The sequence below is a fragment of the Hyaena hyaena genome, unplaced genomic scaffold, assembly GCF_003009895.1.
Source record: "Hyaena hyaena isolate Hyena2069 unplaced genomic scaffold, ASM300989v1 scaffold_584, whole genome shotgun sequence".
In the NCBI taxonomy this organism is placed as follows: domain Eukaryota; kingdom Metazoa; phylum Chordata; class Mammalia; order Carnivora; family Hyaenidae; genus Hyaena; species Hyaena hyaena.
The window spans coordinates 1,049,906-1,076,576 of NW_024081205.1; the positions used below are offsets into that span (position 1 = coordinate 1,049,906).

At 43.7% G+C, this 26,671-nt stretch overlaps 2 protein-coding genes across 3 annotated transcripts; one reads left to right on the top strand and one right to left on the bottom strand.

The window, feature by feature from the left end:
• Positions 1–2,924: 2,924 nt before the first annotated feature.
• KARS1 (lysyl-tRNA synthetase 1) lies at positions 2,925–17,442 on the bottom strand. 2 transcript variants are annotated; one of them, XM_039256459.1, is made up of 15 exons: positions 17,338–17,424; positions 14,720–14,899; positions 12,990–13,149; positions 11,902–12,067; positions 9,251–9,344; positions 8,696–8,882; positions 8,485–8,610; positions 7,476–7,595; positions 6,285–6,447; positions 6,002–6,175; positions 5,760–5,845; positions 5,334–5,419; positions 4,554–4,680; positions 3,703–3,846; positions 2,925–3,211 (listed from the first exon to the last, which is right to left on the bottom strand). In XM_039256459.1, the coding sequence occupies exons 2-15, from the start codon at positions 14,863–14,865 to the stop codon at positions 3,113–3,115; spliced, it is 1,878 nt and encodes a 625-aa protein (XP_039112390.1). In that variant the 5' UTR covers positions 14,866–14,899; positions 17,338–17,424; the 3' UTR covers positions 2,925–3,112. The 2 variants fall into 2 exon arrangements, with proteins under 2 accessions (XP_039112390.1, XP_039112391.1); XM_039256460.1 differs by lacking the exon at positions 14,720–14,899 and having other exon boundaries at positions 17,338–17,442.
• A 78-nt stretch (positions 17,443–17,520) lies between these two features.
• Positions 17,521–26,347, top strand: LOC120248212 (TERF2 interacting protein). The gene is made up of 3 exons (XM_039256465.1): positions 17,521–18,304; positions 22,681–22,805; positions 25,207–26,347. Exons 1-3 carry the CDS (start codon positions 17,632–17,634, stop codon positions 25,609–25,611), a joined length of 1,203 nt encoding a protein of 400 aa, XP_039112396.1. The 5' UTR covers positions 17,521–17,631; the 3' UTR covers positions 25,612–26,347.
• Positions 26,348–26,671: the final 324 nt, after the last annotated feature.

The following is a 26,671-nucleotide window of genomic DNA, read 5'->3' on the forward strand; positions in this document are numbered from 1 at the left end:
TAAGAAATCTGTCATTGGCTTGTTAAGAGTGCAGTTTACTTGACCCTGTCCTTCTCTCTCATTCAGAAAAGGGCCACAGGATCCCTCCAAGGCTGAGGACTCTGCTCTTCTTTCCTCCATCTCCAACATCTTTAATCTGCAACTGTCTCCCTCTTCTGTCTTTAAAGAAGCACTGATCATGCGGGGCGTGGGGGAGTGGGGATTGGGGAGAATCATCAATCTCAGGGATTAGTACCACCATCAATCTAGTTGTATAAATTGAAAAGTGAGTCACTCCCCTTGTCATTTTCCTTCCTGTAACCCCCACAATATAATTCACTGCCAGCTCCTGGTGATTTTACTTCCTGTCTCTTGAATCCATCCACTTCTGTCCACTTCCATGGCAACAGCCCAGTCTGTCTCCCTCTTGGATTGCTATGCTAACCTCTAGACTTTCACTTTTCCTTTCCCAACACTGGTTCTTTTTCAGAGAGTAGCCAGAGTGATGTTTTATTTTTTTTTTATTTAAAAATTTTTTTTTAACATTTTATTTTTGAAAGGGAGGAGGGGCAGAGAGAGAGAGAGAGGGAGTCACAGAACCCAAAGCAGGCTCCAGGTTCTAAGCTGTTGGCACAGAGCCCTATGCGAGGTCTCAAACTCACTAACTGTAAGATCATACCCTGAGCCTAAGTCAAAGTTTAACCGACTGAACCACCCAGGTGCCCCAAATTGATGTTTTAAAAACACAAATGTGTTGTTACAGCCCTGCTTTAATACTTCACTGGCTTAAAACAAAATCCCATAGTAGGGCTCAGAGATTACACTAAATGCCATCATAATAGGCCTTATACCCCTGTATGACCTGCCTCCTACTTCAGCTGGTAGCTTATTTTCACAGGCTTCTGTCCTCTATCTTGTGTCATTGGCCTTTTCTATGCTCTTTCCTACCTCAGGGCCCTTGCACTTGTTGCTACATCATGGAAAACCCTCTTTCTTTGACTAGTTAATGCTCTATCTTCTTTCTGCTCTCAGATTCTCATGTCCTCGGGGAAACCTTCCTTAACTAGGTCTGTTAGAGTTTCTCATACTCCACAAACCTCTCTCCTTCAAAGCATTTATCAGAGTTGCCATGAAGTTTGGGACCATGCCTTTCTGTTCACCCCAGTATGGCAGACAGTACATTGAGCCTTCAACTGTTTTAAGAAAGTAATGAGGACTTTATAATTACAATCCTTCTGTCCCTTCTAGCTTACATCCTGTTTGTCATTTTTCCTGTTAAATCCCACAGACAAGTTGTCTACTGCTTCAGTTCATCTCTATCTTGTCTTCTTGAGGTTAGAGACCTGGCTTCTCCCCACAACCTACTAAACAGCTCTTTAAAGGGCACTTGTGGGGGTACCTGGGTGGCTCAGTCGGTTAAACATCTGACTTCAGTTCAGGTCATGATCTCATGGTTTGTGGGTTCAAGTCCCGCGTCGGGCTCTGGGCTGATAGCTCAGAGGCTGGAGCCTGTTTTGGATTCTGTTTCTGTCTCTCTGATCCTTCCCTGCTCTCTCAAAAATAAATAAAACATTAAAAAAAAAGTCACTTGTGACCTCATTGTTCTTGTTGCTTTTTCCAATGGTAGTGTTGCCTGAAGTCTAGTACCATTGTCTTGACCCTATACTCTCTCCTTTGGGGAGTGATGGTTTTCACTTAACACCAACTTGGTGAGGGAGGTGCCATATGGAAGGGTTTCTTCTGAAATTACACCTGGTCATCTACCAGTACTGCTGAGTGCTCCTAGAGCCTGTGTTTAAACACCAAGGTTGAAGATGCTCAAAACTCTCTGAAGTAATTCCCAGGGAGGTAATTCTGCATGTTCTGATCACTGTACCAGCTACTCAAGTGAAACCTTGCTCTGTGAAGACTTAAACTGGGCTGTTTGCAGTCTTTGCTAAGAGGCAAAAGACAAGTCCTTTGTGGTAGGGCTCATTGGAAGGTTTCCCCCAGCTGCCTCATGCATCAAGGGTCAGGGACTCCATTATACCAGCATGCCCTGTGTCATTCCCGGTCCAGATAAAAGGAGCTCAAAGTAATGAGAAAACTCGACTCCCATTCACCATCGTACTTACTGTTCCCACCTGATGTCAAATCATGCCTAAAACCCAACACTACTTTTCCTCTCAAACTGCACTTCCCGTTGCTTCCATTTCAGTAAAGGACAACTCTTCTGTTGTTTAGACCCCAAACCTTGAAGTCATCTTTGACTCTTCTCCTGACCTACATCCCATCACCAAATTCTATCGACTTGAGGAATAGGCAGAGTCCAGTCACCTGTAAGCATCTCCATTAATGTCAAACCATCATTGGCCGTCCTCTCCTTCACCGTTGCCCTCTGTGCTAACCAGAATAGTATTTTGAAAGCACTCTGCTCAAAACCCTCCAATGGGATCCCACATCACTTATGTTAAAACACACTCCTTGGCATGGCTTACAGGGAACTTTCCTTACTCCTCCAACCACACCAGACCCTTTGCTGTTCCTTGAAAACGCAGTCCTCCAGTCTAGATAGTCCTTTCCCTTAGATGTGTCTCCAGTTCTCTACTTAAATGTCACCTAGAAGAGTCCTCACTGATCACATATTTAAAATAGCACTGTCCTCAACCACTTCTTTCTAGAATAGCACCTCTGTCCCCTTACCCCCTTTTCTTCTTAGTATGTAGCAGAAATATGTATTTATCTAGTTGCCCTCAACCCCTAAAAAATGATTAAATGTTCCACAAAAGCAGGGACTTGCCTTTTGTCCACCGCTGTGTCCCTAATCCCTTAGAAAAATGCCTGGTACGGAGCAGATATTAACATAAACTGGTTGAATGAATAAAGTGATATAATGCTAACCATGCACCATGCCAGCTGTCTGAGTAAAAGCTGACATTCCACGGTAAATAGTCAGGAGACAAGAGTAGAGACAAATGGTTTATTTGGGAACAATGAGTAAAAAGGAATTCTTAATTCCTTTTTTCTCTTCTGGCAGCCCAACTGAACAGTGATCGTCAAATGGACAGCAACACACAAAAATTCCCCTGCAGTCCTTGATCTTGTGCAGAAATGCAGAGAGGCCTGAGTTACACAACATAATAATGGGATTTTTCTAGACAGCAGTGCCAGCTGTTGTGCTTTCCGATGTATCCGTCGTGGCTCCACTCTCTTTCTTGTCTTCAGGTTTCATGGCAGGAAACAGAAGTACTTCCTACAGGAGAGAACATCGCTTTGAAGGAAGCAGCACGCTGTTTTTCACAGCCATCCACCCATTCCGTTTGCTTCTGGTTATTGTTGCCACCCTAATCCAGAGATCTGTGCTTTTATTTCAACTCACAAGACAGAAAAGAATGAGTGAACACAGAATTCTCTTAAAATACAATTTCCCTATCTACAAAAAGGGGTAACACGTGTATCTTATAGGGCTGACTTAAGTGAAGTGAGATAATGGGTGCAAGAGGGCCTGGTGTTCTTTGGATCCTCAAAAAATGCAAACAATGAGTATTCCTTCTGCCTCAGGCAGAGAAACCCCAAATCCCATAATGTCAGATCCTCTGATGGGCCTCCTGTGGAGTCACGTGTAACTCCTCTGCCTGCCCCGCCTTCCAGCCCAAAGCCCTTCCTTTGCTCTCCGGGGTCCACCATGCCCCGCCTCCGAGGGCAGGGCTCCTGCAGGGCAGGGGGCACGGGGGGCCACTCTACCTTGATGTTATTGGAATCTGTGAGAAACATGGTGACGCGATCGATGCCCATGCCCCAGCCAGCCGTGGGGGGCAGCCCATATTCCAAGGCAGTGCAGAAGTTCTCATCTATGAACATGGCCTCATCGTCGCCAGCGGCCTTGGCCTAGGAGAGAACCAAACAGCGACACTGTTCCAGGCGGTGCTGTCTCTCAGTGTCTGAGTGAGCGTAACATGTTCAGTGCGATGACCGTTCCAGGAATGCTCTGGAAACCAAGCATTTATTAGGAATTGGTTTCCTAGTAACTTCAGGATGGACCCATTTCTTTCAAAGACCTGGTCAAGGCTGGCAATCCCCACTTCAGAACACAAGCGACTTTCTCTGTGAAATGAAAATACCTCCACTGCCCCAGACGACTTTGTGAGTGCATGGAGACTGATTTCATACTGAGGATTCCCAAGTCTTTCCCTCATTTCCTGAAACCAGCCATCCGTGGCAGCGCTGGCACAGGCAGCTTGTGAGGGCTCTGTCTTCATCTGCCTCTTATCCCCAACCCATCTTAATAAATGCACCATCTAAGAAGAAAAATTATGTTCTTGTAGACAAATGCATTTTCAAGGCAAATACTGGGCTCCCACACAGACACTATCACGTCTAAGCTCCTTTACATGGAAATTCCAAGGTCCAAACTCGTCAAATTCTCCATCTTGAAATATGACCTCCTCCAATGAAGCCTGTGGCTTTATTCTTCATTTCTGTTAAAGTCACCAAGAGATGCAGACAGTGACACAGACCAGAGTTAAGACTGATATTTTCTAGTGAGTGGGCACAGGATGAGGTATGTGCCTTTGCCTCGCACGCTCCTTCCTTACCTTGGCCTGTTCTTCAAAGAGCTGCCGCTGCCGCACAGGGTCGTTCAGCTCAGTGTAGGCATTGCAGATTTCCTTTTTCATGACAAACAGCTCAAAGCGCTCAGTCAGACCCTCTTTAGAGCGGTGCCTGGAGAGAGGAGACCAAAGGCGAGGCTGAATATACAGGTTCTCTAATAACATCTGGTACGAACACAAGAGTGCCTGAATTCTAGTTGACTCCAAAGCGTTACAGATGAGACCCGAAGCCTGTATGCACTCTAGCGCCACATCATTTGGTACAACAGTGAGGAGGGTTCGACACAGGGAAGCTTTAATCATCCTCACAACACATCTGGGTGGTAAATGTTTACACTGAACCATACCTCCTGTACTCATGGCCTTCTGTGCCTTGTCGCACTGACTCAGGGCTGCCCATATGACTTGCTTTGGCCAATGGGACATGAGCAGAGGCTTGATGTGCATTTGCACACTGGGGTTTATTCTTTAGGAATCCTTCCTCTCGGGAAGCCGCCCACTATGTAATAAGAAAGCCCAGGCTACACTGCCAGACAGAGGCTAGCTGCACTGAGAGGCTCTGGAGGAATGAGGACCCACGTGGAGGAGAAACAGGGTGCCTGAGTTCCCAGTTACAGCCGCCTGAGTTCCCCTAGCTACTACCTTGTAGAGCAGAAAGACTTCCCAGTGAACCAACAAAATCTTGAGAACAGGTTGTTTTATGCTCCTGAACTCTGAGGTGGTTATGTAGCCAACAAGTAACTGAAAAACCATGTGTTATCTTACCACTTAGCCAAGGGGCTCATTATCTGCGGGTGATCACAGATGAACGTAGGATTGATGCACGTTGTTTCCAGGAACTCCCCGACAAGCTTAAGGAGAAAGCAGAGCAGAGCTAGAGACCCCTTCTGAATGGCGTTCTGACTGCCCCAGTCTTGGTGGAAGGACTCCGCTCGTACCCACTACCAGATGCTACAGGGGTTTATCCTAAGGCTCTCCATGACTGGTAAGGTTTGACCGACATTATGTAGCTACCGGGTACAGAGCTTAGTACAGCAGTTCAAAACTAGTTAATTCTCTTATTTTTCTCCTTAGGGCTTTCCTGTGAGGCTGTGTAAGTTAGTTCTCTACAGAGGAGTTCACCTTCCCAGGGAGCAGGGGGCTGGTTACCACTGAATGAGGGCGTGTACTCCGAAGAGCACGGTCTGTCACCTTATCAAGAAGTCTGGCCGTGGTCCGAGGTGGAGGGCATTCAACGGCTTTTGCCACACAGATATCATCAAGAATTTTACGAGTTTCTGTAATACAAATGTACAAGTTAGGACAGAAGAATCATATCACCCCAGTAAAAAAGTGTATAAAAAGAATAGTGTGGTAAATTCTAGCCCCGACCTCCCCCAATTCAAAGCTAAAAAGAAAGGAGGGCCATTTAGTGGAGGAGTGCATCACTTTACCTTCAGTTTCAAAGAGCCTGGTTTCTGGCAGCTTCACCCCCAAGGCCTTCTCAAGTTCTTCAACCATGCTGATTCTCCGGAAGGGTGGGGTGAAGTCAATCTCATAGGCTTGGCCCTCTGGGCCATCTGGATGGTAGGTGATCTTGTAACTGCCTGTAATGTGCTTCACCATCCCTGGGAAAGAAATCTATCATTTGAAAAGGACCAACAGGAAGTCCTCCTACAAGCAGTACACTAGCTCTTCAGACACATGTGAAACACAAAAGGGATTAAGAGAGGTCACCTGAAAGCATCTTCTCCGTGATTTCCATGAGATCATGATAGTCTGCATACGCCATGTAGAACTCGCAGGTGGTGAATTCAGGATTGTGAGTCAAATCAATTCCTTCATTCCGGAACTGACGTCCAATTTCATAAACCCGGTCAATGCCACCAACCACCAGTATCTAACAACACATGGCCAAGGTCATGGCAGCTAATCTCAATGACTCTGGCAAGTTTCTGTCTACAAAAACTAATTTGGTTTCCATAGCTGAGCCATGTTTTCAGGTCTCTACCCAAATGCCAAATGCCCTACTCTCTTTAGACCTTTATAGTGGAGAGATATCATTCGTTTTGGATGCCCAGGACCTCTGAATACTCTTACTTTGTCAGGACAGCACCCCATCTTGTGAGTGTGAGCCTCCCCAAGAAAGAGGCCTCTCTTGGGGTTAGGAAGCAGGCATGTGACTCAAGCTCCCAACCAGTTAGACATGCCCATGGAACTTCTGAATGCTACTGAAAGAAGATGTAGGTATTGCAGAATTCCTCCTGGTGAAGGGGGCCAGAGATATCTAGCTTTTAGAGGTAGTAACTGCAGAGGTCCTAGCGGTACAGAGCTGGGATTGTGAGCTATGTTAGTTGTCCCTAGTAGAAAAATCTGGGCTCTCCATGGGAACAGCCCAGATAGGCCTGAGAATCATTCCTAGTCCTGTGGTCTCCAAGCTGGATTCTCTGATCCTCCTGGGAACTGTGAGCCTACTTACATATTTAAATACATTTTTCTTGTGGCTACACTAGTTATACCAGGTGCTGTTGTCTGTAACTAAGAACCCTGAATGACAGTCTTTGATATTTACTCTGGTGACTTATAGATACTTATTTCCAACTTTTAGACATATATCGAGCTTTCTATAAAAGACTAAAATCAGACCTAATCTAAAGAAGACTATAAACTTAAAATATTACAAGGATCAAAGCAGGTTAGGAGGAGCTGTACACCTAAGAAAGACAATCCCTGTGCCCTCTGACCTGCAATGCTCTACTGAACTTGTAGAGAATTTCCAGAAGTGTTAACACTCACAGGCCTGCCAAATGAGAACACTCTCTTGGCTGCTCTAGTCTCTTTGTTCCTTTTATCTCTAAGTGCACTATCTAGCCAATGAATTTCCAGCCTCTGCTTCCCCCAGGAACAGGGCATCTTCTTACTGATTACCTTATGGTAGAGTTCTGGAGCAATTCTCATGTATAAATTCATGTCCAGCTCATTGTGGTAGGTGATAAAAGGCTTGGCCACAGCTCCCCCTGGGATGACGTTCATCATGGGAGTTTCAATCTAAAAGACAGGGAGAAACACTGAGTCCTCAGAGGTCTGCAAACCAGAGGCCTTGGGGCTAGCTCCTGTTTTGCATGGATACAGTTTAGCTGGTTATATTCCTAAGTGAAATTTAAGTTTAATAGTAATGTGCAAGTGCTTGACAAAAGTAGAGATGGCCTGATTTTCTGCAAGTGTCTCAAATTCTATTAATACTAAATACCATTAACATAGAACCAAACTTTTATAAGCTATAAATTATATTTTAATAAACACTATAAATTGAACTGTTTATGCCCTTTGACTTAGACATGCAAAAGGCTCCAATGTCTATGGGAGGGGGGTAACACCAGGTCCATCATAATACATACAGTGTGACTTTATTTATGTTTAAAGCAAAAATTAAAACCCTTCCACAGTGTTTACACACGTACCTCATGTGCAACATGCTTAGGTTATGTAGGTATATATGCACAGCGACTGGTGTGGAATGATACTTATCAAACTCAAGTTTGGGGAAGAAAGTTGGGAGACACAAAAGGGGACCTTCAGTTTTGCTTCTGTTTCTCTGAATTTATTTTACATGTGTATTTCCCTTTCTTCATGTAATTAAAAAGTTTTTTTTTTTTAAATGCTACAAAAAAGCAAAATGAGTTGATAACTCCTGAACATATGGCATCATTAGTATGTGGAGAGCCCTACACTTTGTCCATGATCTTAAATTCAAATCCTGCCTTCCTAATCAGGACACTAAAAAAACAAGATGGGACAAAGACACTGGCAAGAAAGGAGACTGTTCATTATGCATGAGTGGTATGGACACAGGACATGGAAAAGGGAGGGGAAGGAATCGTAAGATATAGGCATAGCAGGGCAGCTAGCTCATGGTGAAAGGTAAGAGCTCTCTCACCTCTAGGAATCCTAGCTCATCCAAGAAACTCCTTATATAAGTGATGATCTTAGAGCGGATGATAAACTTCTGCCTCACAAAGTCATTCAGGATCAAGTCCAAGTATCTCTGACGATACCGTGTTTCCTAAAGCAAAAGCAACAGACAGAAATCACTACTAAGTCTAATTCGGTGCTATGACAAAGCACGGCAAAGAGGCCCCACAGCTTACCTTGTCTTTAAGGCCAAAGTGGAGGTGAGGTAACATATGCAAGCACGGTGACAGTAGTGTGATCTCATAGGGAATGATGCTCAGCTCACCCTTCTTGGTCTTCCCAGGATTCCCCTGAACTCCAATTATGTCTCCCCGACGCAGTTTGTTATTGATGTGGATAAATTCTTCTTCTGACTTATAATTCCTGAGTGAAAGAAAAATATACTTCAGTATACGATATTCCAAATTAAAACTGACCACTGGTTTCGTTTTTAAAACTGCCTTCTGGAATCCTAACTGCTGAAGCCCAGTGAGGGCGAGCCAGAGAAGAATCTGAGACTCTCCTGTCAGCTGCTGCTGAAGTGTTATCTTTTACCTGTAACTGCCACACAATCTTAGGGCACCTGTTATTCTCTAGGTGACTAAGTGGCCTTTTTATTCTCTTTTCAGCCTTACCCGACCTAACCTGCTTTTAACTTTAAATACCAAGAGGAAGACCACATGGGCTTCTGTCCCCAACCATGTTGCTTTGGGTCAACTGAGAAAGGCCTGCAATGGGCTATTTCTACATACCTGGAATTGGCCATGACTTGCAACTTGACCCCCTCTCCTCGAAGGTCATAGAAGATGAGCTTTCCCCCAGAAGCTCTTTTGGCATGTATTCTACCTAGAAACAGAACAACAAAAACACTGATAGAACCAGAAGCAGTTTCATGGCATCAGTGCTTGAAAAGTTCTCTCTGCACCATTTATGTCTAGATAGAATGTCCTATTAACATAGACCAGAAAAATTTGATTTTAGCCTATGACTTAAGCCCAGTCTTTTCCTTCATGACAAAAATCTTCATTAAACCAGTTAAAGAAGTGCAGGAAGACCTGACTTTAAAGATGCTTACTGGACTCCTGGAACATGGCAGCGTTGGGGGCAGCACAGTTTTTCAGATCTACCTCAATCCTCACATTAAAACAGAAAGCACAATAAGACAGGCAAGGCCAAAAAGCTGTGGACAACATTTACAACAAAATCACGTGGGAAGATACTCCCAGGAATCCCCAAACACACCCAGCGGGGCAAACCACCAAGAACCCTAAGACCCCATACAGGAGAAAGCTGTAGGGAGCAGAGGGGTGTCTGCTGGGTCTGAGAACTGGAAATCTCCAAAAACACACAGAAGTAGTCACTGGAAAATGTGGCAGCTAAGTGGGAGGCGGGAGCTGAACCCAGGAAGGAAATTGCCCACTGCCTCTGCATAAGGTGTAAAGGGACTGAAGCCTTTCCGCATAGCCTCAGGCACATGCTAAATTTAATAGCCAGGGCTCCCTTCTAGGACCAGGCCCCATAAAACTGGAAAAGACCAGGAAAACACGAAGGGTCTGACAACCTGGAAATTGTGGAAATCTCAGAAGACGGAGCTCAGTGAAGCTGGAAAAGCTATCTGAATCAAGCTTCCTTTAACATTGAGGAATACTAATCTCACATAAAACTAAGTGACATAAAAGTTCTGAGATCAAACACCACATGTTCAATAAAAAAGCACTCGGGAAGGACACACCGAGGAAAAAAGAAAATTCTATTTCATTGTAAGTTGAAAGACATTAAGAAAATGATGTGAAACAAAAATACCCACACATTAGAATCACTGAAACTAAGAAATGAGGTGACACATGAAAAAAATCAGAAATATAATAAAAAAATCACTTAAAGAATATGAATGAAAGGAGTCCCAAAAGAAAACCAAAGAAATAATATATTCAAGGGGTGCCTGAGTGACTCAGTTGGCTGAGTGTCCAAATCTTGATTTTGGCTCAGGTTATGATCCCAGGGTTCTGGGATTGAGCCCCATGTTGGGCTCCACACTCAGTGTGGAGCCTACTAGGGATATTCTTTCTCTCTCTCTTCTCCTTTCTCCTGCACCTGTGCTTGCTCTCTCTCCCAAATTAAAAAAATTATATTGAAGAAAAATTTCCTGAAAGACTTGAAAATACATTAAAAAAAATTTTTTTAACTTTTATTTATTTCTGAGAGACGGAGAGAGACAGCATGTGCTGGGGAGGGTCAGAGAGAGAAGGTGACACAGAATCTGAAACAGGCTCCAGGCTCTGAGCTGTCAGCACAGAGCCCAACGTGGGGCTCGAACCCACAAACCGTGAGATCATGACCTGAGCCGAAGTCGGACGCTAAACTGACTGAGCCACCCAGGTGCCCCGAAAATACATTTTTTTTTTTTAAATTTTTTTAATTTTTTTTTTTTATTTATTTCTAGGAGGGAGAGAGAGAGAGAGAGATAGCGTGAGCAGGGGAGGGTCAGAGAGAGAGGGAGTCACAGACTGAAATAGGCTCCAGGCTCTGAGCTGGCAGTCAGCACAGAGCCCGACGCGGGGCGCGAACCCACGAACCGCGAGATCATGACCTAAGCGAAAGTCGGACGCTTAAGCGACTAAGCCACCCAGGCGCCCCCCGAAAATACATTTTTAAAGGGCACTGTGTACCTGAGAATATAGACTCAGAGCAACTTAACATCAAGACCTATTTTAGTAGAATTACTGGACTTTAGCCTGTGGGCATTTAGGTATTGGCAGAGGTCCTCTAAGGGTGGTGGGATTATGGGTAATTCAACTCCTCTTTGCTTTGCAGAATGTCGTAAATCTTCCACAATTAATAGTTTTATTATTTTGGGGGGGGGGCAAATAAAGACATATTTTTTTAAAGTAATCTCTAAGTCCAATGTGGGGCTTGAACCCGTGATCCCGAGATCAAGAGTTGCATGCTCTATGGACTGAGCCAGTCAGGCCCCCACATTTTTTGTTTTTTTAAGTTAAGGAAAAGATCCCATGCAAGATACTGGAACTCCAAAAGAACAATGTTCTACAAATATAATCTCAGTGCAAAACTTCTTAGGCCAGAAGTGGGAATTTTTAGGAACATAGGGTCTTGGGCCCTATGACGTGGTAAGGGGATGTCCTGGTAAAGAACTATAAACTAGCAGCGGCATCAGGTCAGGGCCTCCCCTTAGAGAATGACCCCTCCTCTGCTGCATGACCTCATCTGAAACACAATCTCGTGTCTCAGGGCTGCTCTACTTCTTTCTGTGAATGGATATACTTGCACTGTCCCTCGTGAAGTAGAAGCCTCCGACTCGGGCTACTTGAAAGGAAGACCAACCTAGAACTTCCTTTGTGCCCCTGCTTTGGGAGCTCAGCATACTGCCAGGGAGTCCTCCTACCTGCCACCTTTAAGGTGATGTCAGTCAGGTGGTCCCCAGGCTGTAGGTGGCTGTATTCTTGGATGAAATGAGTGAGCGAGATGTCTACGTGAAACTTGTGTGGATACGGGTCTTCCCCATTGATCTTCAGCTGGTGGACTGCTTGGCTGCGGATCTTGAAGTATTGCTATTAAAAAAAAAAAAGGCTTTAGCCTTTGAGAAATCGAACCATCTAGCAGTGTTGTATTCTGCCCCAGAGTGGCTCCAATACATTGAGGTTTCATCTGAGTTCTCCATACCTTTGCAATCCCAAGATGGGAGTGAGATTTGCATTTAAATTTTGCACTGTAGCTAAATCCATAGGTGGAAATGAAGGCCAGAATTCCAAAATTCAAGATTCAGTAAGAAGGAAAATGGGAATTCCACCTAAAATACTAAGTTTAATTTGTATAGGTGGCCTTCATTGCCACTTCTGTGGATGCATCTGCACAGTGAGTTACTTTTTTCCTAATTTGCTACCCTTGGCTACACATCAAACTTTTCTCCAGGACAGGACTCTGGGGCCTGGAGGATGTAAAAAATAAAAAAGGAACACCTTTGCTGATGTAACCACTCAACTCTGCTATTGTAGTGTGAAAACCTTAGATATATGAAAAAAATTGGGCATGGTTGTGTTCCAATACAATTTTCAAAACCAGGAAGGAGGGATGAAATTAAAGGCAAGGAAAGGTGGATCTGGCTGATGGACTAGTTTGCTAATCTCTGGTCCAAAGTAAACCCTAGTCAATCTTTAGGGAGATACTTTCTCTGGATTTGTTATGAGGCCCAGCTAGTTTCAGGGAAGATTAATCAGTCACTTGGAAGTACTGGATTCTCCCAAATGCCTATTGGGAGTTGATTAGAAAAATGCTCATTGCCTGTGCCTTTAACCAGATAGAGTGGCGGCTCCACTGCTCAACCTCCCCCGCCCCATCCATTTGCAGCGACCCAGGGCTCACTGCTTGTTCCAGTTCCTATTCATCTTCTTAGTCACTGGTCCCAAGGAATTTGCCTTAGCCTCATCAGAAGCTTCCTTGTGCCCAGCCAGAGTGGTGGTCCAGGGGACTCACATTTGGGTCCAGACTCTCCTCCTCAGCACCCACACCATTGTCAGTGGTGTGGTTGGTGGCAGCAGTGGTGGCCTGGCTTAGCTGTTTTTCACTGAGCTCCTTCTGCTTGGCTTCCTTCTCTGCAATTTTCTTCTCAGCCTTCAGGCGTCTCTTTAGCTCACTGTTGGGAAGATGCAAATGTTCAATGTGACAGATGCCTGAAGATTCCTCTACTAATGTTCTGCCCCCAAACTAAAGATCAAAAATATGGACAGCCTTGGGGGAAATGCTCTTGCTTGGTTCTACACCTCCACTTCTAGTCTCTAAGTCAACTCTATACATGAATGAAACAAAGGAAATAAGCTTAGAATAAAGATGTGAAAGACCTTTTTCAGCCTTTGCTTTCTAACATGAGATCCCAAACTAAAATCAGGATACCCCAGGACAAAGAAAAACCAGAGGCAACGTGGTCCTCTGTTTGCCATCCTTCCCAACACCTCTCCAAGGAGTAGGTTAGTTTGGGGTAGGATGGGGTAGGGAGGGTGAGAGGTGGCTCCTCGAGTTCAAGGAGACACACCATTGACAATCCCTCCCTCAGCATTGGTCAATGTATTAACAGTGACCCTCAGTGTACAAATCAGCATAGAGTAGGGGATAATATAACATCCTTGGAGCCAGACTGCCCGGGACACAATCCTGACATACCTGTCTAGCAATTATATGACCTTGGACAAGTGACCTCCCCATTTGTAAAATGGAAATTGCAGAGGACACTCCCCTCCCCAAATGTGAGGATTGTAATAATGTATGCAAAGATATGACCTGCCCTTAGCATTTAGTAAACATGCACATGTGAGCTATTCTAGGTATTCTTCACTATCTTAAACCTTTCATTCTCTGTACCCAGGAAAGAAATCTTAGATTTCAATACATTGCTGGTCAAATCTCTCACTACGTACATTCTGATCTGAAATCTTGCTATCTGAACCCAGAAACCAAACAAATTTGTGTAGAGGATATCCTCAGTATTCAGATAGAATTGGTCATTCTTTCAAACCACCAATGTCAACTGAATATTCCATAATAACCATGGCAAATTATACCAAGTCATGCGTGCATATTACCTGGCTTTATGGCACATTCTTAATTTTCAGTATGAATTTAGAATGACTCAATTTAAAAAATAAATTGGTGATGTGAAATAATCATTTTTTAAAAAAACTGACTCTGAGGGCTTCAAAGTAGGTGTCTCTGGATGTAAGCTGTCTTTTAACAGTTGTCAATACAATTATTCCAGAATTGTGTGCTAGGCTTACTGTGCTGTAATCCAGTCAGTAGACATCAAATCTATTTGGTTCTTCCTGGCATTAACAGAAAAAACCTGTTTTCCACTTAACTAGGTGTTACTCTTTAAATCAAATTAATCTTAAGGGAAATCAAAAAAGATCCTAGAGATAGAACAAAGACTAGAAAGAAATCAAATTAATCTCAGGAGCAAACCAAGTTCAGAAAGACAGAAAAGGGAACGTTCTCAGCACTGTTCTAGAATAAGATCCACAAGTCATATCAAGAATGAGTGAGAATCTGAACTTATTGAAGAGAAAATGAGAAACTACTGGTTTTGGCAGTAGAGCTTTTTGTTTCCTTAGCAACAAGTGCAAGGTATCAGCCAGAGGCTTAACAAATAATAAGGACCTAAGTAAGGGAAGGATTTTTGCTCCCAGAGCAACAATGAAGGTAAGGGCACCAACCTTCTTTTATCAGAAAGTGGCTTGTCCTTGTGAAGCGATGTGAAAGGAGCGAGTTGATACAGTGGCAGCTCCCTCTGACCCCACCGTGCCCAGGAGGTTTGGCGCAGGGACCCCCTAACAAGCCTTACAGCCGCTTGCATCAACATGGCAGAACACCCCGGAACTAATGATTACCACCACCTAACAGGAAACAGAGATGTGGTGTCAGATGGGACAAAACAGTATATATATACACCCAACCAGCAGTCCTACTCTTATGGGTAGGGGGAGGTTGCATAAACTTTTAGTGTTCCACCGATGACCCTCTTAATTGAGGACAACCCTGTAACTCACTGTGCCGCAACTGTAACTGACAACGTTCTGTCCTTGCTACTGTAAAAAGGTGAGTATCTGTGTTAAAAACTCAGGAGCAAGGCAATCCATAGTTTAAAGGTAGAAATGATCACAAGAACCTAGAAAATAGGAGACAGGACCTGAGGCGATGTTTCTGAAGCCCCTGACATGTGGTTTTTCTCTTGGATTAAAAAACTGGCCACAAAGATGGCAATGGGAAGCACGTGAAATGTCACTATCAACTGCAACCTGTAGATGAAGCTAAAAGCAAGCCACACAAAAGCACCTCTGAGTCAAAGATAAGACTTGTTTGAGCTCTAGGAAGTGGGAGGAAGGAAGAATTTCAGAAAGGATCCTGGACTACATTAATCTGACCATAGGGAATCACCTGGCAGGCAGCCCATCTCATTTTAAACTTGAGGAAGACAACCGGCATAAAACGGTACTCACTAAAGATGCAGACCAACGAAGTCCCGAAAACAATTAAGATACAGAAGGAAACGTTAATCATTCAAAATAATTCTTTTAGCCCATGGTCACTAAAGGAATATACATTAACAGCAGATTTTCTTAGACAATGTGAGGAGGTAAGATGCAGGCAGTGTAAAGAGCAGGGGCTGTGGAGTTCTGGACTGGGCTTTTGATCTCTGCTCCAGAGCCTCAATCAGTGACAGACCACATTTTAGGTATGCACACTTTGGCAAGGTAGTCACTCAGAGCCTCAGTTTATTAATTTGAAAAATAGACATTAATATTTTCCTTGCAAAGTTATTGAGATTGTACAAAGTTTGTATGGCTCTAGTATAATTTCTGACACACAAGCTACTTTAAAAAGTAGTAGAGGTGGGGCACCTGGGTGGCTCAGTTAGTTGAGCGAGTGGGGGGAAAAACTTGAGAGAAAGGGAGACAGAGAATTCCAAGCAGGCTCTATGCTGTTAGTACAGAGCTCTAACTCCGGAACCATGAAATCATGACCTGAGCTGAAATCAAGAGTTGGGCACTTAACCAACTGAGCCATCCAGGCACCCATCTCTTATGGTTTTAAGAGACATCTTTTCCCTAACTTACTTAATTATAAGAATAAAGTATATAACATACATAACACATAAAACATGTGTTAACTGTGAAGGTCATTAATAAGGCTTCCAGTCAACAGCTGAATGTTAAGTTTTTGGGGAGCCAAAAGTTACACTCAAACTTTCCACTGTGTGGTGGGTCAGTGCCCCTAACCCCTGAGTTGCTCAAGGGTCAACTATATCGATGTAACAGATCAAAGTCGGACCAAATTTCCTAAAGGCAGAAGTCCAAGACTATGTTCCAAACATTTATAGAGATGCGTATCCTACCTTCAAAAGGATAACATACTGGGTGCCATCAAACCATACATTTAATGTTTTCTTTCTCATTTTTCTTGAATATTTGAAGCATAAATCCAAAGACACAAAAAGAAAATTAATTTTTACTGGTTAAGGGCCTATTCGATTAGGGTTCAGCAAAGAACTGAGCCCAATGCACTAAGGCAGCCATTATTAGTAATGAATTAACTTTTCTCCTATGCCTCTGGAAGTCTAGTTATGCGCCTCCTTGGGAGTACTGAGAAAATAAATCATAGCCGGTGTTCTGTGCTTCAGTTGAAGAACTCTGTTTCAGAGGGTATATCCAGGAATATAAAACGTAACCAGCTAAAGGGCGACTAGTCTTGATATATTTACATTTATCCTCACACTCCAAGGATTTGGGATCTATCCAGCGGTGCTCCAAAGTGCAGCCTAGTGTACCAGTGAAATCATATTCTAGTATTGGACATCGGTCACTCAATACTCAAAAATCCTTTAAATAATCCATACGCATAGGTGCACAGCACCGTTTTGGAAAAGATTCAGAACAGCCGAAGTAAGGCCAAGGAAAATGTCAAGGTCTTCCTAAAAGCTCGGGTATTTAACTTCCTCCCAATGGTAGCGAGGCGTGGCTCAGTAATAAAAGAAGGCATTTTTTTTTTTTAGAAGGAGGTAAAGGAGGGAGTAAACTTCGTTTTTCTCTAGTCAATTCTCATTTTTCCGTATTCCCTAACTCCAGGAATGCGACGACGGGACTCCGCCAGAGCCGGGCCCCGGAGCTACCTGGGGGATGTAGTTTCCCGGCTTAGAGGCTACGTCCGGCGTGTCCAGACCCACGAGAACCGGCAGGAAGACCACAGGCACAGCAGCCTCGGCCGGAGCCTCGAGGCGCTTCTTAGCCCGGACTGTCCGGCCGCAAAGACCTTACAAACTCACGGCGACACTTACTTTTTGCTCAGTTTTGGCTCGCCGCCGTCCACCTTCACCTCAGCCCCCTGCACCGCAGCCATCTTCCCCGAGGGCCCGACCTAAAAGAGACTGGGTCGCGCTGCAATTTCCAGGTCACGGCCGGAAGCTCCGCCTCTTCCGAGAGGAGGGGGCGGGCAATCTTCGCGCCCTGCTGCTGCGCAGGCGCAGGGCGGGGCTTCGCGGCCGGCTCGTCTGGAGCTGTAGTTCGTTCGGGTTAGCTCTGTGCGTCAGACGCTTGTTTGGGGACCGCTGTTTTAGTGCCTGGGGTCAGCTATGGCGGAGGCGATGGATTTGGGCAAAGACCCCAACGGGCCCACCCATTCCTCGACTCTCTTCGTGAGGGAAGATGGCAGTTCCATGTCCTTCTACGTGCGTCCCAGCCCGGCGAAGCGCCGGCTCTCGACGCTCATCCTTCACGGCGGCGGCACCCTGTGCCGGGTGCAGGAGCCCGGGGCCGTCCTGCTGGCCCAGGCAGGGGAGGCGGCGGCCGAGGCTTCAGGCGACTTCATATCCACGCAGTACATCCTGGACTGCGTGGAGCGCAACGAGAGGCTCGACCTGGAGGCCTACAGGCTGGGCTCGGCGGCCGCCCAGGCCCCCGAGACGAAGCCCGCGGCCCAGGCCGAGGGGGGCGCCGCCGCCGCGCAGCCCGAGCCGCAGCCGCACACGGGGCGCATCGTCTTCACGGACGCGGACGACGTGGCCATCTTGACGTACGTGAAGGAAAATGCCCGCTCGCCCAGCTCCGTCACCGGCACCGCCTTGTGGAAGGCGATGGAGAAAAGCTCGCTCACCCAGCACTCGTGGCAGTCCCTGAAGGACCGCTACCTCAAGCATCTGCGGGGCCAGGAGCATAAGTACCTGCTGGGGGACGCCCCAGTGAGCCCCTCCTCCCAGAAACTCAAGCGGAAGGCTGAGCAGGACCCCGAGGCCGCCGACAGTGGGGGTGAGGCCTCTGCCGCGAACGCTGGGGCTCGGCTGCACCTGTGCGGGCGGGGGCGGGGCTCCTTCCCCTTTCGCTCCGGCGTCCATGTTGGTGTCTCCGGTGGCGTCGCCCGGCCCTCCCCCCTTCCCCTTTAGACATCCGGGTAAAATTGCACCATTTTCTCTTCGCACTTCGATTTATTTTTTTCCGGAAGCTGACGTGGTTTGATACTCAAATGGTACAAAGAGGCTATGTAGAAATTCCACCTCATCTAGCAACCGGGTACCCAGTTTTCTTCCCCGGAGGCAATGTGTTGTTAAACCAGCTTGTAGGGTATCTGTTCCAGAGGCTCGTTTCGAAAAATACTTTACATTCAGGTAGATTCACTACAAGCTTTTTAAAAGGCGTGCCCGACCAGTGTATTTTCATGAAAGTTTTGGCGTCTGTGCGTATTCACAGAAGGTTCTCGTCAGTTGGAATGCTCATCCTGGTCTCGCTCAGGTGAAGTGCGTTTTTAATGCAGTTGAACTGTATGTTGGGATTCAGGTGTGGTTAAGGCTCAGTGCAAAGCTGTCAGGATGCTTTACTTTTGATGTAATCGGTATTGACAGCTTAACCTGACCCTTTTGTTTAAAGAAGCATGTCTCCCCCCTCCCCCCCCTTATGTGGCGATTCCATATAGCATTTCAAGATGGGAAGGTAAATCTATTTCTCCTTTCAGCATGCTTAGTAGGAATATTTGCTTTTGGTAAAAGTGACATTTCAGATTCATTCATTCAACAGATATTTGAGTGCCAGACACTGTTATCCTACTGGGATATAACAATAAATAAAAGTCCCTGCGGTCATGGAGCTTAACATACTAGCTGGGCAGTGGTAAGTGCTATAGAGAAAAATAAAATCAGGGTAAGGGCTGGGGAGGAGGTTGTTTTCTACAGGGTGATAAGGGAAGGTCACTATATAAGGTGATTTATGAGCAGAGACCCAAGGAAAGAGCAAGCCCCAGGGGGTTATCAGAGGGTGTTTCAGGCAGAGGGAATATTGAGTGCAAAGGCCTGGAGGTGGGATTATGGCCTGTGTGTTTTGGAGCAACAAAGACCCGTGTGGTTAAAATGGAGTAAGCAAGAGGGTGAGTTCTAGGAGAGAGGAGAAGGCAAGGCTGTGTGTATGGGGGAAGTAGATGACATAGGGCTTTACTTTGAAATCCAGTAGGATTGGGACTGTGGGCAAGCCATTTGGAGCCTTGGGGAAAATTCAGCTGGATTCACCCTACTCTAATATTTTGATGGTCAGAATTTATAAAAATTGAAATCCTAAAATGACTGAGACAGTATGGATGAGGGGCACCTGGCTGACTCAGCCAGTAGTGCATGTGACTCTTGATCTCAGAGTTGTAGCTGTAGGTTCAAGCGCTAAGTTAGGTGTAGAGATTACTTAATGTGGATGACTGTACTTTTATTTTTCAATTCTATTTATTGATCTTAAAAAATGGAAGTATGGTTGGCATACAGTATTAATTTCAAGTATACAACCTAGTGATTCTACATTTTTATACACTGCGAAATGATCACATTAAGTCTGGTTTCTTTCTGTCTCACAAGTTAATACGATATTACTGATCTTATTCCCTTATTCATTTTGCTGCCATGTCCCCCATGCTAACCCTCTTTCCTCCCTGTTCTCTTTTTCCTGTGAATTTGGGTTTGTTTGGTTGGTGTTTTAGATTCCACTTATCACATGGTATTTGTCTTTCTCTGTCTCAGACTTCTTTCGCTAACAATGTCCTCTGGGTCCATCCATGTTGTTGCAAGTGACAAGATTTTGTTGATTTTTTTTTTTTTGGGGGGGGTGGTAGTGGAGTATTCCAGTGTATATATATGCATACCAATCTATCCATTTATCTGCTGATGGATATTTGGGTTGTTGGTGTATCTTGGTTCTTCTAAATAATTCAGTAAATAATACTGCAGTGAACATAGGGCTACGTATATCTTTTCACATTAGCATTTTCATTTTCTTCAGATTAATACCCCAAAGTGGTATTGCTAGATCATACGGTAGTTCTATTTTTAATTTTTGAGGAACTTCCATACTGTTTTCTATAGTGGCTATGCCAGTTTACGTTCCCACCAACAGTGCTTAAGGGTTCCTTTTCTCCACATCTTGCCTAATACTTACTTCTTGTCTTTTTGATAAGTCATTTTGATAGGTGTGAGGTGATACTTCATTGTGGTTTTCATTTGTATTTTACTGATGATCAGTGATGTTGAGCATCTTTTCATGTGCCTGTTGGACATTTGTATATCTTCTTTGGGAATACATCTATTCAAATCATCTGCTTATTTTTAAATTAGAATTTTTTTGCTTGTTATGAGTTCTTTATTCTGTCAACCTTTTATTGGATAATTGGATATATGATTTGCAAGTATTTTCTCCCATTCAGCAGGTTACTTTGAATATATTTTTAATATGTGCATGGTGATACTCCTGAAACCAGGATTTTTTAAAAAGTTGCATATATGTGATTTATATATATATGCAGAAAGTTGCATATAACTGAAATTAAAAACCTCTCATCATAAAAGTCAGAGAGCAAACTGGAAAAATATTCCTAATACATTGGAAGACTTAGTTTCCTTAATGTCCAAAGACCTTGCAGAAGTCAGTAAAAGAAAAACTCCGGGAACAATGAACAAAAGAAACGGAATGAGAAGTTTCTAGGAAAGGAAATAAATGGCAAAAAAATAAATGCAGAATATTGTTACTAAATAAAAGTAAGTTAGGCTCTGAACAGAGGCTTAATCTAAGCCATGGACTTCTGACCAATGGAAAATGAAAAGAAACGTGTGCGGTGATGTTTTTCAGGAAAGTAAATCAGAACAAGGAAATGTACTTTATCAGGTTGGCAAAGATTAACAAAATGGGTAATATCTAGAGATACCTTATTGGGTAAAATATACATTATATAAAATTTGTCCTTTTAACTATTTTCAATTGTTCAGTTGGGTGGCACTAAGTACATTCACATTGGCATGGAACCATTACCACCATCTCTGTCCAGAACTTTTTCTTCTTCTAAAACTGAAAAACTGTACGTATTAAGTGTTGACTCCCTTTTGCTCCCTCCCCCAGCCCCTGATAACCATCGTTCTATTTTTTGTCTTTATGAATTTAGTCTCTTGCTCCCTCATGTAAGTGGAATCGTGTAATTGTCCTTTTGTGATTGGCTTATTTCACCTAGCACAGTGTTTTCAGGGTTCATCCATGTTGTAGCATGTGTCAGAATTTCCTTCCTTTATAAGGCTGAATGATACTCCTGCATGTATGTATCACGTTTTGTGTATGTGGTCACCCATTGTTGGACACTTAGGTTGTTTCTGTATTTTGGCCATTACAAATAATGCTGCTATGAATATAGGTGCACTGAGATCTGTTTGAGATCCTGGTTGAATTTCTCTTCAGTATACAGAAGTGGAATTGCTGGGTCATATGGTAGTTCCATGATTAGTATTTTGAGGGACCACCATAGTATTTTCCAGTTATGTGTTTTAGTGCCTGTGTGGTTTGTGTCACCACCATCTAAATCAGGATACAGAACAATTCCATTACAAAAACTTCCTCCTGCTGTCCCTTAGTAGTCAATTTTTGTTAAGTGGAAAAGAGCAGAGTTAAATCCTCAGAGAACAAAGAGTAAGAAAGAGGAGGATGCTTAGCTTTAGGAGGGCCTCCCTTCTGTTAGATGGTATGTGGTAGATTGTCGTGCATCCTCCACATCTATCTTCAGCAGCTGGGAGAGCTGCTTTGCCCAGTCTTGACATCTTAGGTTGGCTAGCATTTAGGGACTAATCTTGTGGAATTGTGCCATGGCTCCCTCACCCTAACACAGTTAATTCTGAAGGGACTTTCTAGTTCCAGACTTCCCCATGGTTTCAGCTGAGGCTTTGTTGGAACTCTTTCACAGCTCACCTTCCCTCTCTGCCCACTCTTGCTTTCTTCTCAACAGGGGTTTTCCCTGGAGCCCTCCCTACTAAACACGTTACCTGTAAATCTCCGTCTCACAGTCTGCTTCCTAGAGAATCCAGTTTCTATCAATTTTGTTAATTTGCATAATGCACAAATACAGAGCAAAAATGAATTATGCTTGAAGAGTATTTTTATTTTCTATATTGGAACCTAAGGAAAATATCACTGTTTGGATAGTACAGCTCTATAGAAGGAGTAGACAGTTTTGAGTATGTATGTTTTATGGTTTTCTAATCCTGGTCAAAAACTGATGTCTTCTAATAGAAAAAAAGTAGAGGCTCACTTTTGGCTCAGAGCTCACAGAGCATGCACTGTACTTTTGGTTTCTGCAAAAGATGCTAATTCTAATCTGGTACCGTTCTTCTCTTTAATAGAACCACAGAATAAGAGAACTCCGGATTTGCCTGAAGAAGAGTATGTAAAGGAAGAGATCAAGGAGAATCAGGAAGCAGTCAAAAAGATGCTTGTAGAAGCCACCCGGGAGTTTGAGGAGATTGTGGTATGTGGACTGGATTTAACTCTTATTTTCTCCACTTCCATTCTTTAAAATTGGTTATTGTATTTACTTTTTGTACACCTAAGGCCCTGAAAGGTAAGGTGGGAAGAGGGAGAATGGAAAGTGGGGCTGATCTTGGTTTTAGGCATGTGGCTTTGAGGGAAGGGCATTTTGGGCGGCTCAGTCCAGCTCAGTCTGACTCTTGATTCCACCTCAGGTCATGATTTGGTTGTCATATCCGAGCTCCCTCATCGGGCTCTGTGCTGGGCTTGAAGCCTGCTTGGAATTGTCTCTCTCTATCTCTCTCTCTCTCCCCCTTCCCTGCATATGTGTGCATATGTTTTCTCTGCCTCTCTTTAAGAAGAGGGGAGAAAAATTGGGGAGAATTATTTTTTCTTACTAAGATTTTTTTTAATGTTTATTTTTGAGAGAGAGAGAGACAGATTGTGAGTGGGGGAGGGGCAGAGAGAGAGGGAGACACAGAATCCCAAGCAGGCTCCAGGCTCTGAGCTGTCAGCACAGAGCCCTATACGGAGCTCGAACTCATGTGCTGTGAGATCATGACCCGAGCTGAAGTCAGGTGCTTAACCAACTGAGCCATCTAGGCGCTCCTGGGAAGAATTATTTTTAAACAGTAGAAAGCATCCTGTTTTGAATATTTTGATCTGATTCTAAGGTTTACAAAGTTAAGATTGTGGATTTATCTTCTGAAAATATTTTTGTCCTTCCCTGGAAAATAAATGCAATTTTTAAAGGAGTTTAATTTTCTTAAAAAGCAAGTTCAGCTTTTTGTGTACTTAGGGTGGTCTTGGGATCTTTTTATTTTTTGTTTTTAATATTTTTATTTATTTCTAGGAGAGAGAGAAAGAGAGACAGTGTGAGCAGGAGAGGATCAGAGAGAGAGGGAAACACAGAATCTGAAACAGGCTCCAGGCTCTGAGCTGGCAGTCAGCACAGAGCCGGATGCGGGGCTCGAACCCACGAACCGCGAGATCATGACCTAAGCGAAAGTCGGACGCTTAACCGACTAAGCCACCCAGGCGCCCCTGGTCTTGGGATCTTTTAACGCTTCCGTATTTGGTCTAGTTTCTGATACTCTGTTGGAATCCCATGTTTAATCATTGTTATAGGGACAAGCAGGAACTATAAAGTAGTGAGGAGTAATTGAAAAGAAAGTCTCAATTATATTTGCATGTATTCTCCAAGAAAAAGGATCTTGTAAATTAATATTTTTTATTAACATAAAGGAAAATGATCAGGCCTCATTGTAACGCAGGAAAATAAAGGCCTGTAATTGGTGAATGAAGAAATGCACGAGAATTGGCAGAATTTAGTAATGGTTGCCTTTTGAAGTCTGAGTTTTGTTTTATATTTGGTCTATTTTCCATGAACTTTCAGATGCAAACATAGTCTACATAGGTCTCTTCTCATATAGCATGCTTGGTACTATGCCTAAACGTAATATAGTTTTGAGTATTTATGTGAAGGCATTGGTACATGTACTGGGGATGTAAGTGATGAGCAAAAGAGATACAGTTCCTGTCCTTAGCTTACAAAATCTGACAGTGAAGTCAAACTTTTTTCCTTTATTTTTTATTATATTTATTTATTTGTTTTTTAACATTATTTTGAGAGACTGAGCATGAGCAGGGGAGGGGCAGAGAGAGAAGGGGACAGAGGATCTGAAGTGGGCTCAGAGCCCAGTGTGGGGCTTGAACTCAGGAACTGTGAGATGTGACCTAAGCCGAATCTGATGCTTAACTGACTGAGCTACCCAAGTGCCCCTTTTATTTTATTTTTTAAATGTTTTTATTTTTGAGAGAGTGCGAGTGTGAGTGGGGGAGGGGCAGAGGGGGGGTGCACAGAGGATTCCAAGTGGGCTCCATGTTGATGCCTTTGGCACTGACAACAGCTACCTGGATACAGGACTCAAACCCATAGGCTGTGAGCTCATGACCTGATCCAAAGTCGGATGCTCAACCAACTCAGCCACCCAAATGCTCCTGAAGTCAAACTTTATAAACAAATGATCTAATGAATATGTGTGTACACATGAACTTGTATGCACATACACTTATTTTTTAATTATCCTGGCTTCTAATCTTGTGTTGGAATACCATAGTCATATATATACGTGTACATACATGTAATGTACACATAAGCACACGTATATCCCCCCCGCACACACTCCCCCCCAATCCATTGTATACATAAACTTAATGTACACATATGCAACATGAGTAAATACAAGAAGGAACATAGCATATTGGAAGAACTGAAGGAAGTCTAGTGTGATTGGGATGTAAAGGGCAAGGTGGTGGTAGTTGGGAGAGACTAGGTATTGCAAGAGTAAGTGTTTGGGACTTGGCAGTTAGGAACTGGTCATATTTATCATTCTTTATAGGTTGACGAGAGCCCTGATTTTGAAATACACATAACAATGTGTGATGATGATCCACCCACACCTGAGGAAGACTCTGAAACACAGCCTGATGAGGATGAGGAAGAAGAAGAAGAAGAAAAAGTTTCTCCACCAGAGGTGGGAGCTGCCATTAAGATCATCAGGCAGTTGATGGAAAAGTTTAACTTGGATCTGTCAACAGTTACACAGGCATTCCTAAAAAATAGTGGTGAGCTGGAGGCTACTTCCTCCTTTTTAGAGTCTGGTCAGAGGGCTGATGGATATCCTATTTGGTCCCGACAGGATGACTTAGATTTGCAGAAAGATGATGAGGATGCCCGAGATGCATTGGTCAAAAAATTCGGTGCTCAGAATGTAGCTCGGAGGATTGAATTCCGAAAGAAATAATTGGCAAGATATTAAGAAAAGGAAAAAGAGTGGCAAGTGAGGTTAAAAAGTTTTTTTTGTGAACATTGAACTTCAGAGTTTGTTACCTTGGAACTGACGCTTGTCTTTTGACCAATGCTGCCATCGCTCTGTGAGTTTTAGATTTTGTAGCCAGGCAGAGTTGTGTAGGAGGATAAAAGTAAAAGACATTTGATACATTTATAGCTGTCCCTGGCAGTCTCAATGTGTTTATAAAAGGGAAATCTACACCAGACAGAGGTTGATCTTTGTAGTAGTAATCCTTTTCTGATTGGAACTCTTGCTATATTGGTTTCAGGAGCTAGTGACAAAGTCAGAGGAGGAAAATAAAGAGCCTCTGTCCTTTGGCAGAAGCTCCCCTAGATTGTGATAGATTCCAAATCAAGAATCTAGAAATGTGGAAAGATTTAATTATAAAGTCTTGAAATTGGACCATCCTAAACCCTTGCATCATCTAGTGAGCTCTAATTTCTAGACTGCTTTGAAAACCCCATGTTCCCTTTGCTAACTTAATATTTGGGGACCCTGCTCCTTGGCTGTTGTTTTCTTCCACTCTTTGTCAGTCATACTTGTAGCACGTGTTTCTTTACCTACCCCCAGTTTTGTTTAAAACGCACACAAAACCCTGGAGTCTTAAGAGCAGTCTTACTCAGTTATCAGTAATGTGTTTTTATTTATTCAAGACAATTTTGTGCTAAGGATTGTGTTAGATTTATATATTAGTTAGTGGATTGATTCCTCTTTGTTGTGTTACTTGTTGAAAATAAAAAGAACTTTGAATCTCCAAGTGTTTTCTTTGATTGTATTCATGAAACTTTTGATATAAAAACCATAAAGGAACTGACATTTCTTGGCTCTTAATTAGGTCCATAATGAACAAAATGGTTCCATGTTAGAACTGGTAGGCCCCTAGAAGAATGCTAGATTCTCTGGATGGAGCGGAGAGAAGATCTGAGTCGAGGACCGAGGGATGGGAGAACACCGTGAGCTGCTGAAAGCTGAAGGGTGAGAAGCCAGCCAGGAGCCATCAGGTGTGTAACGG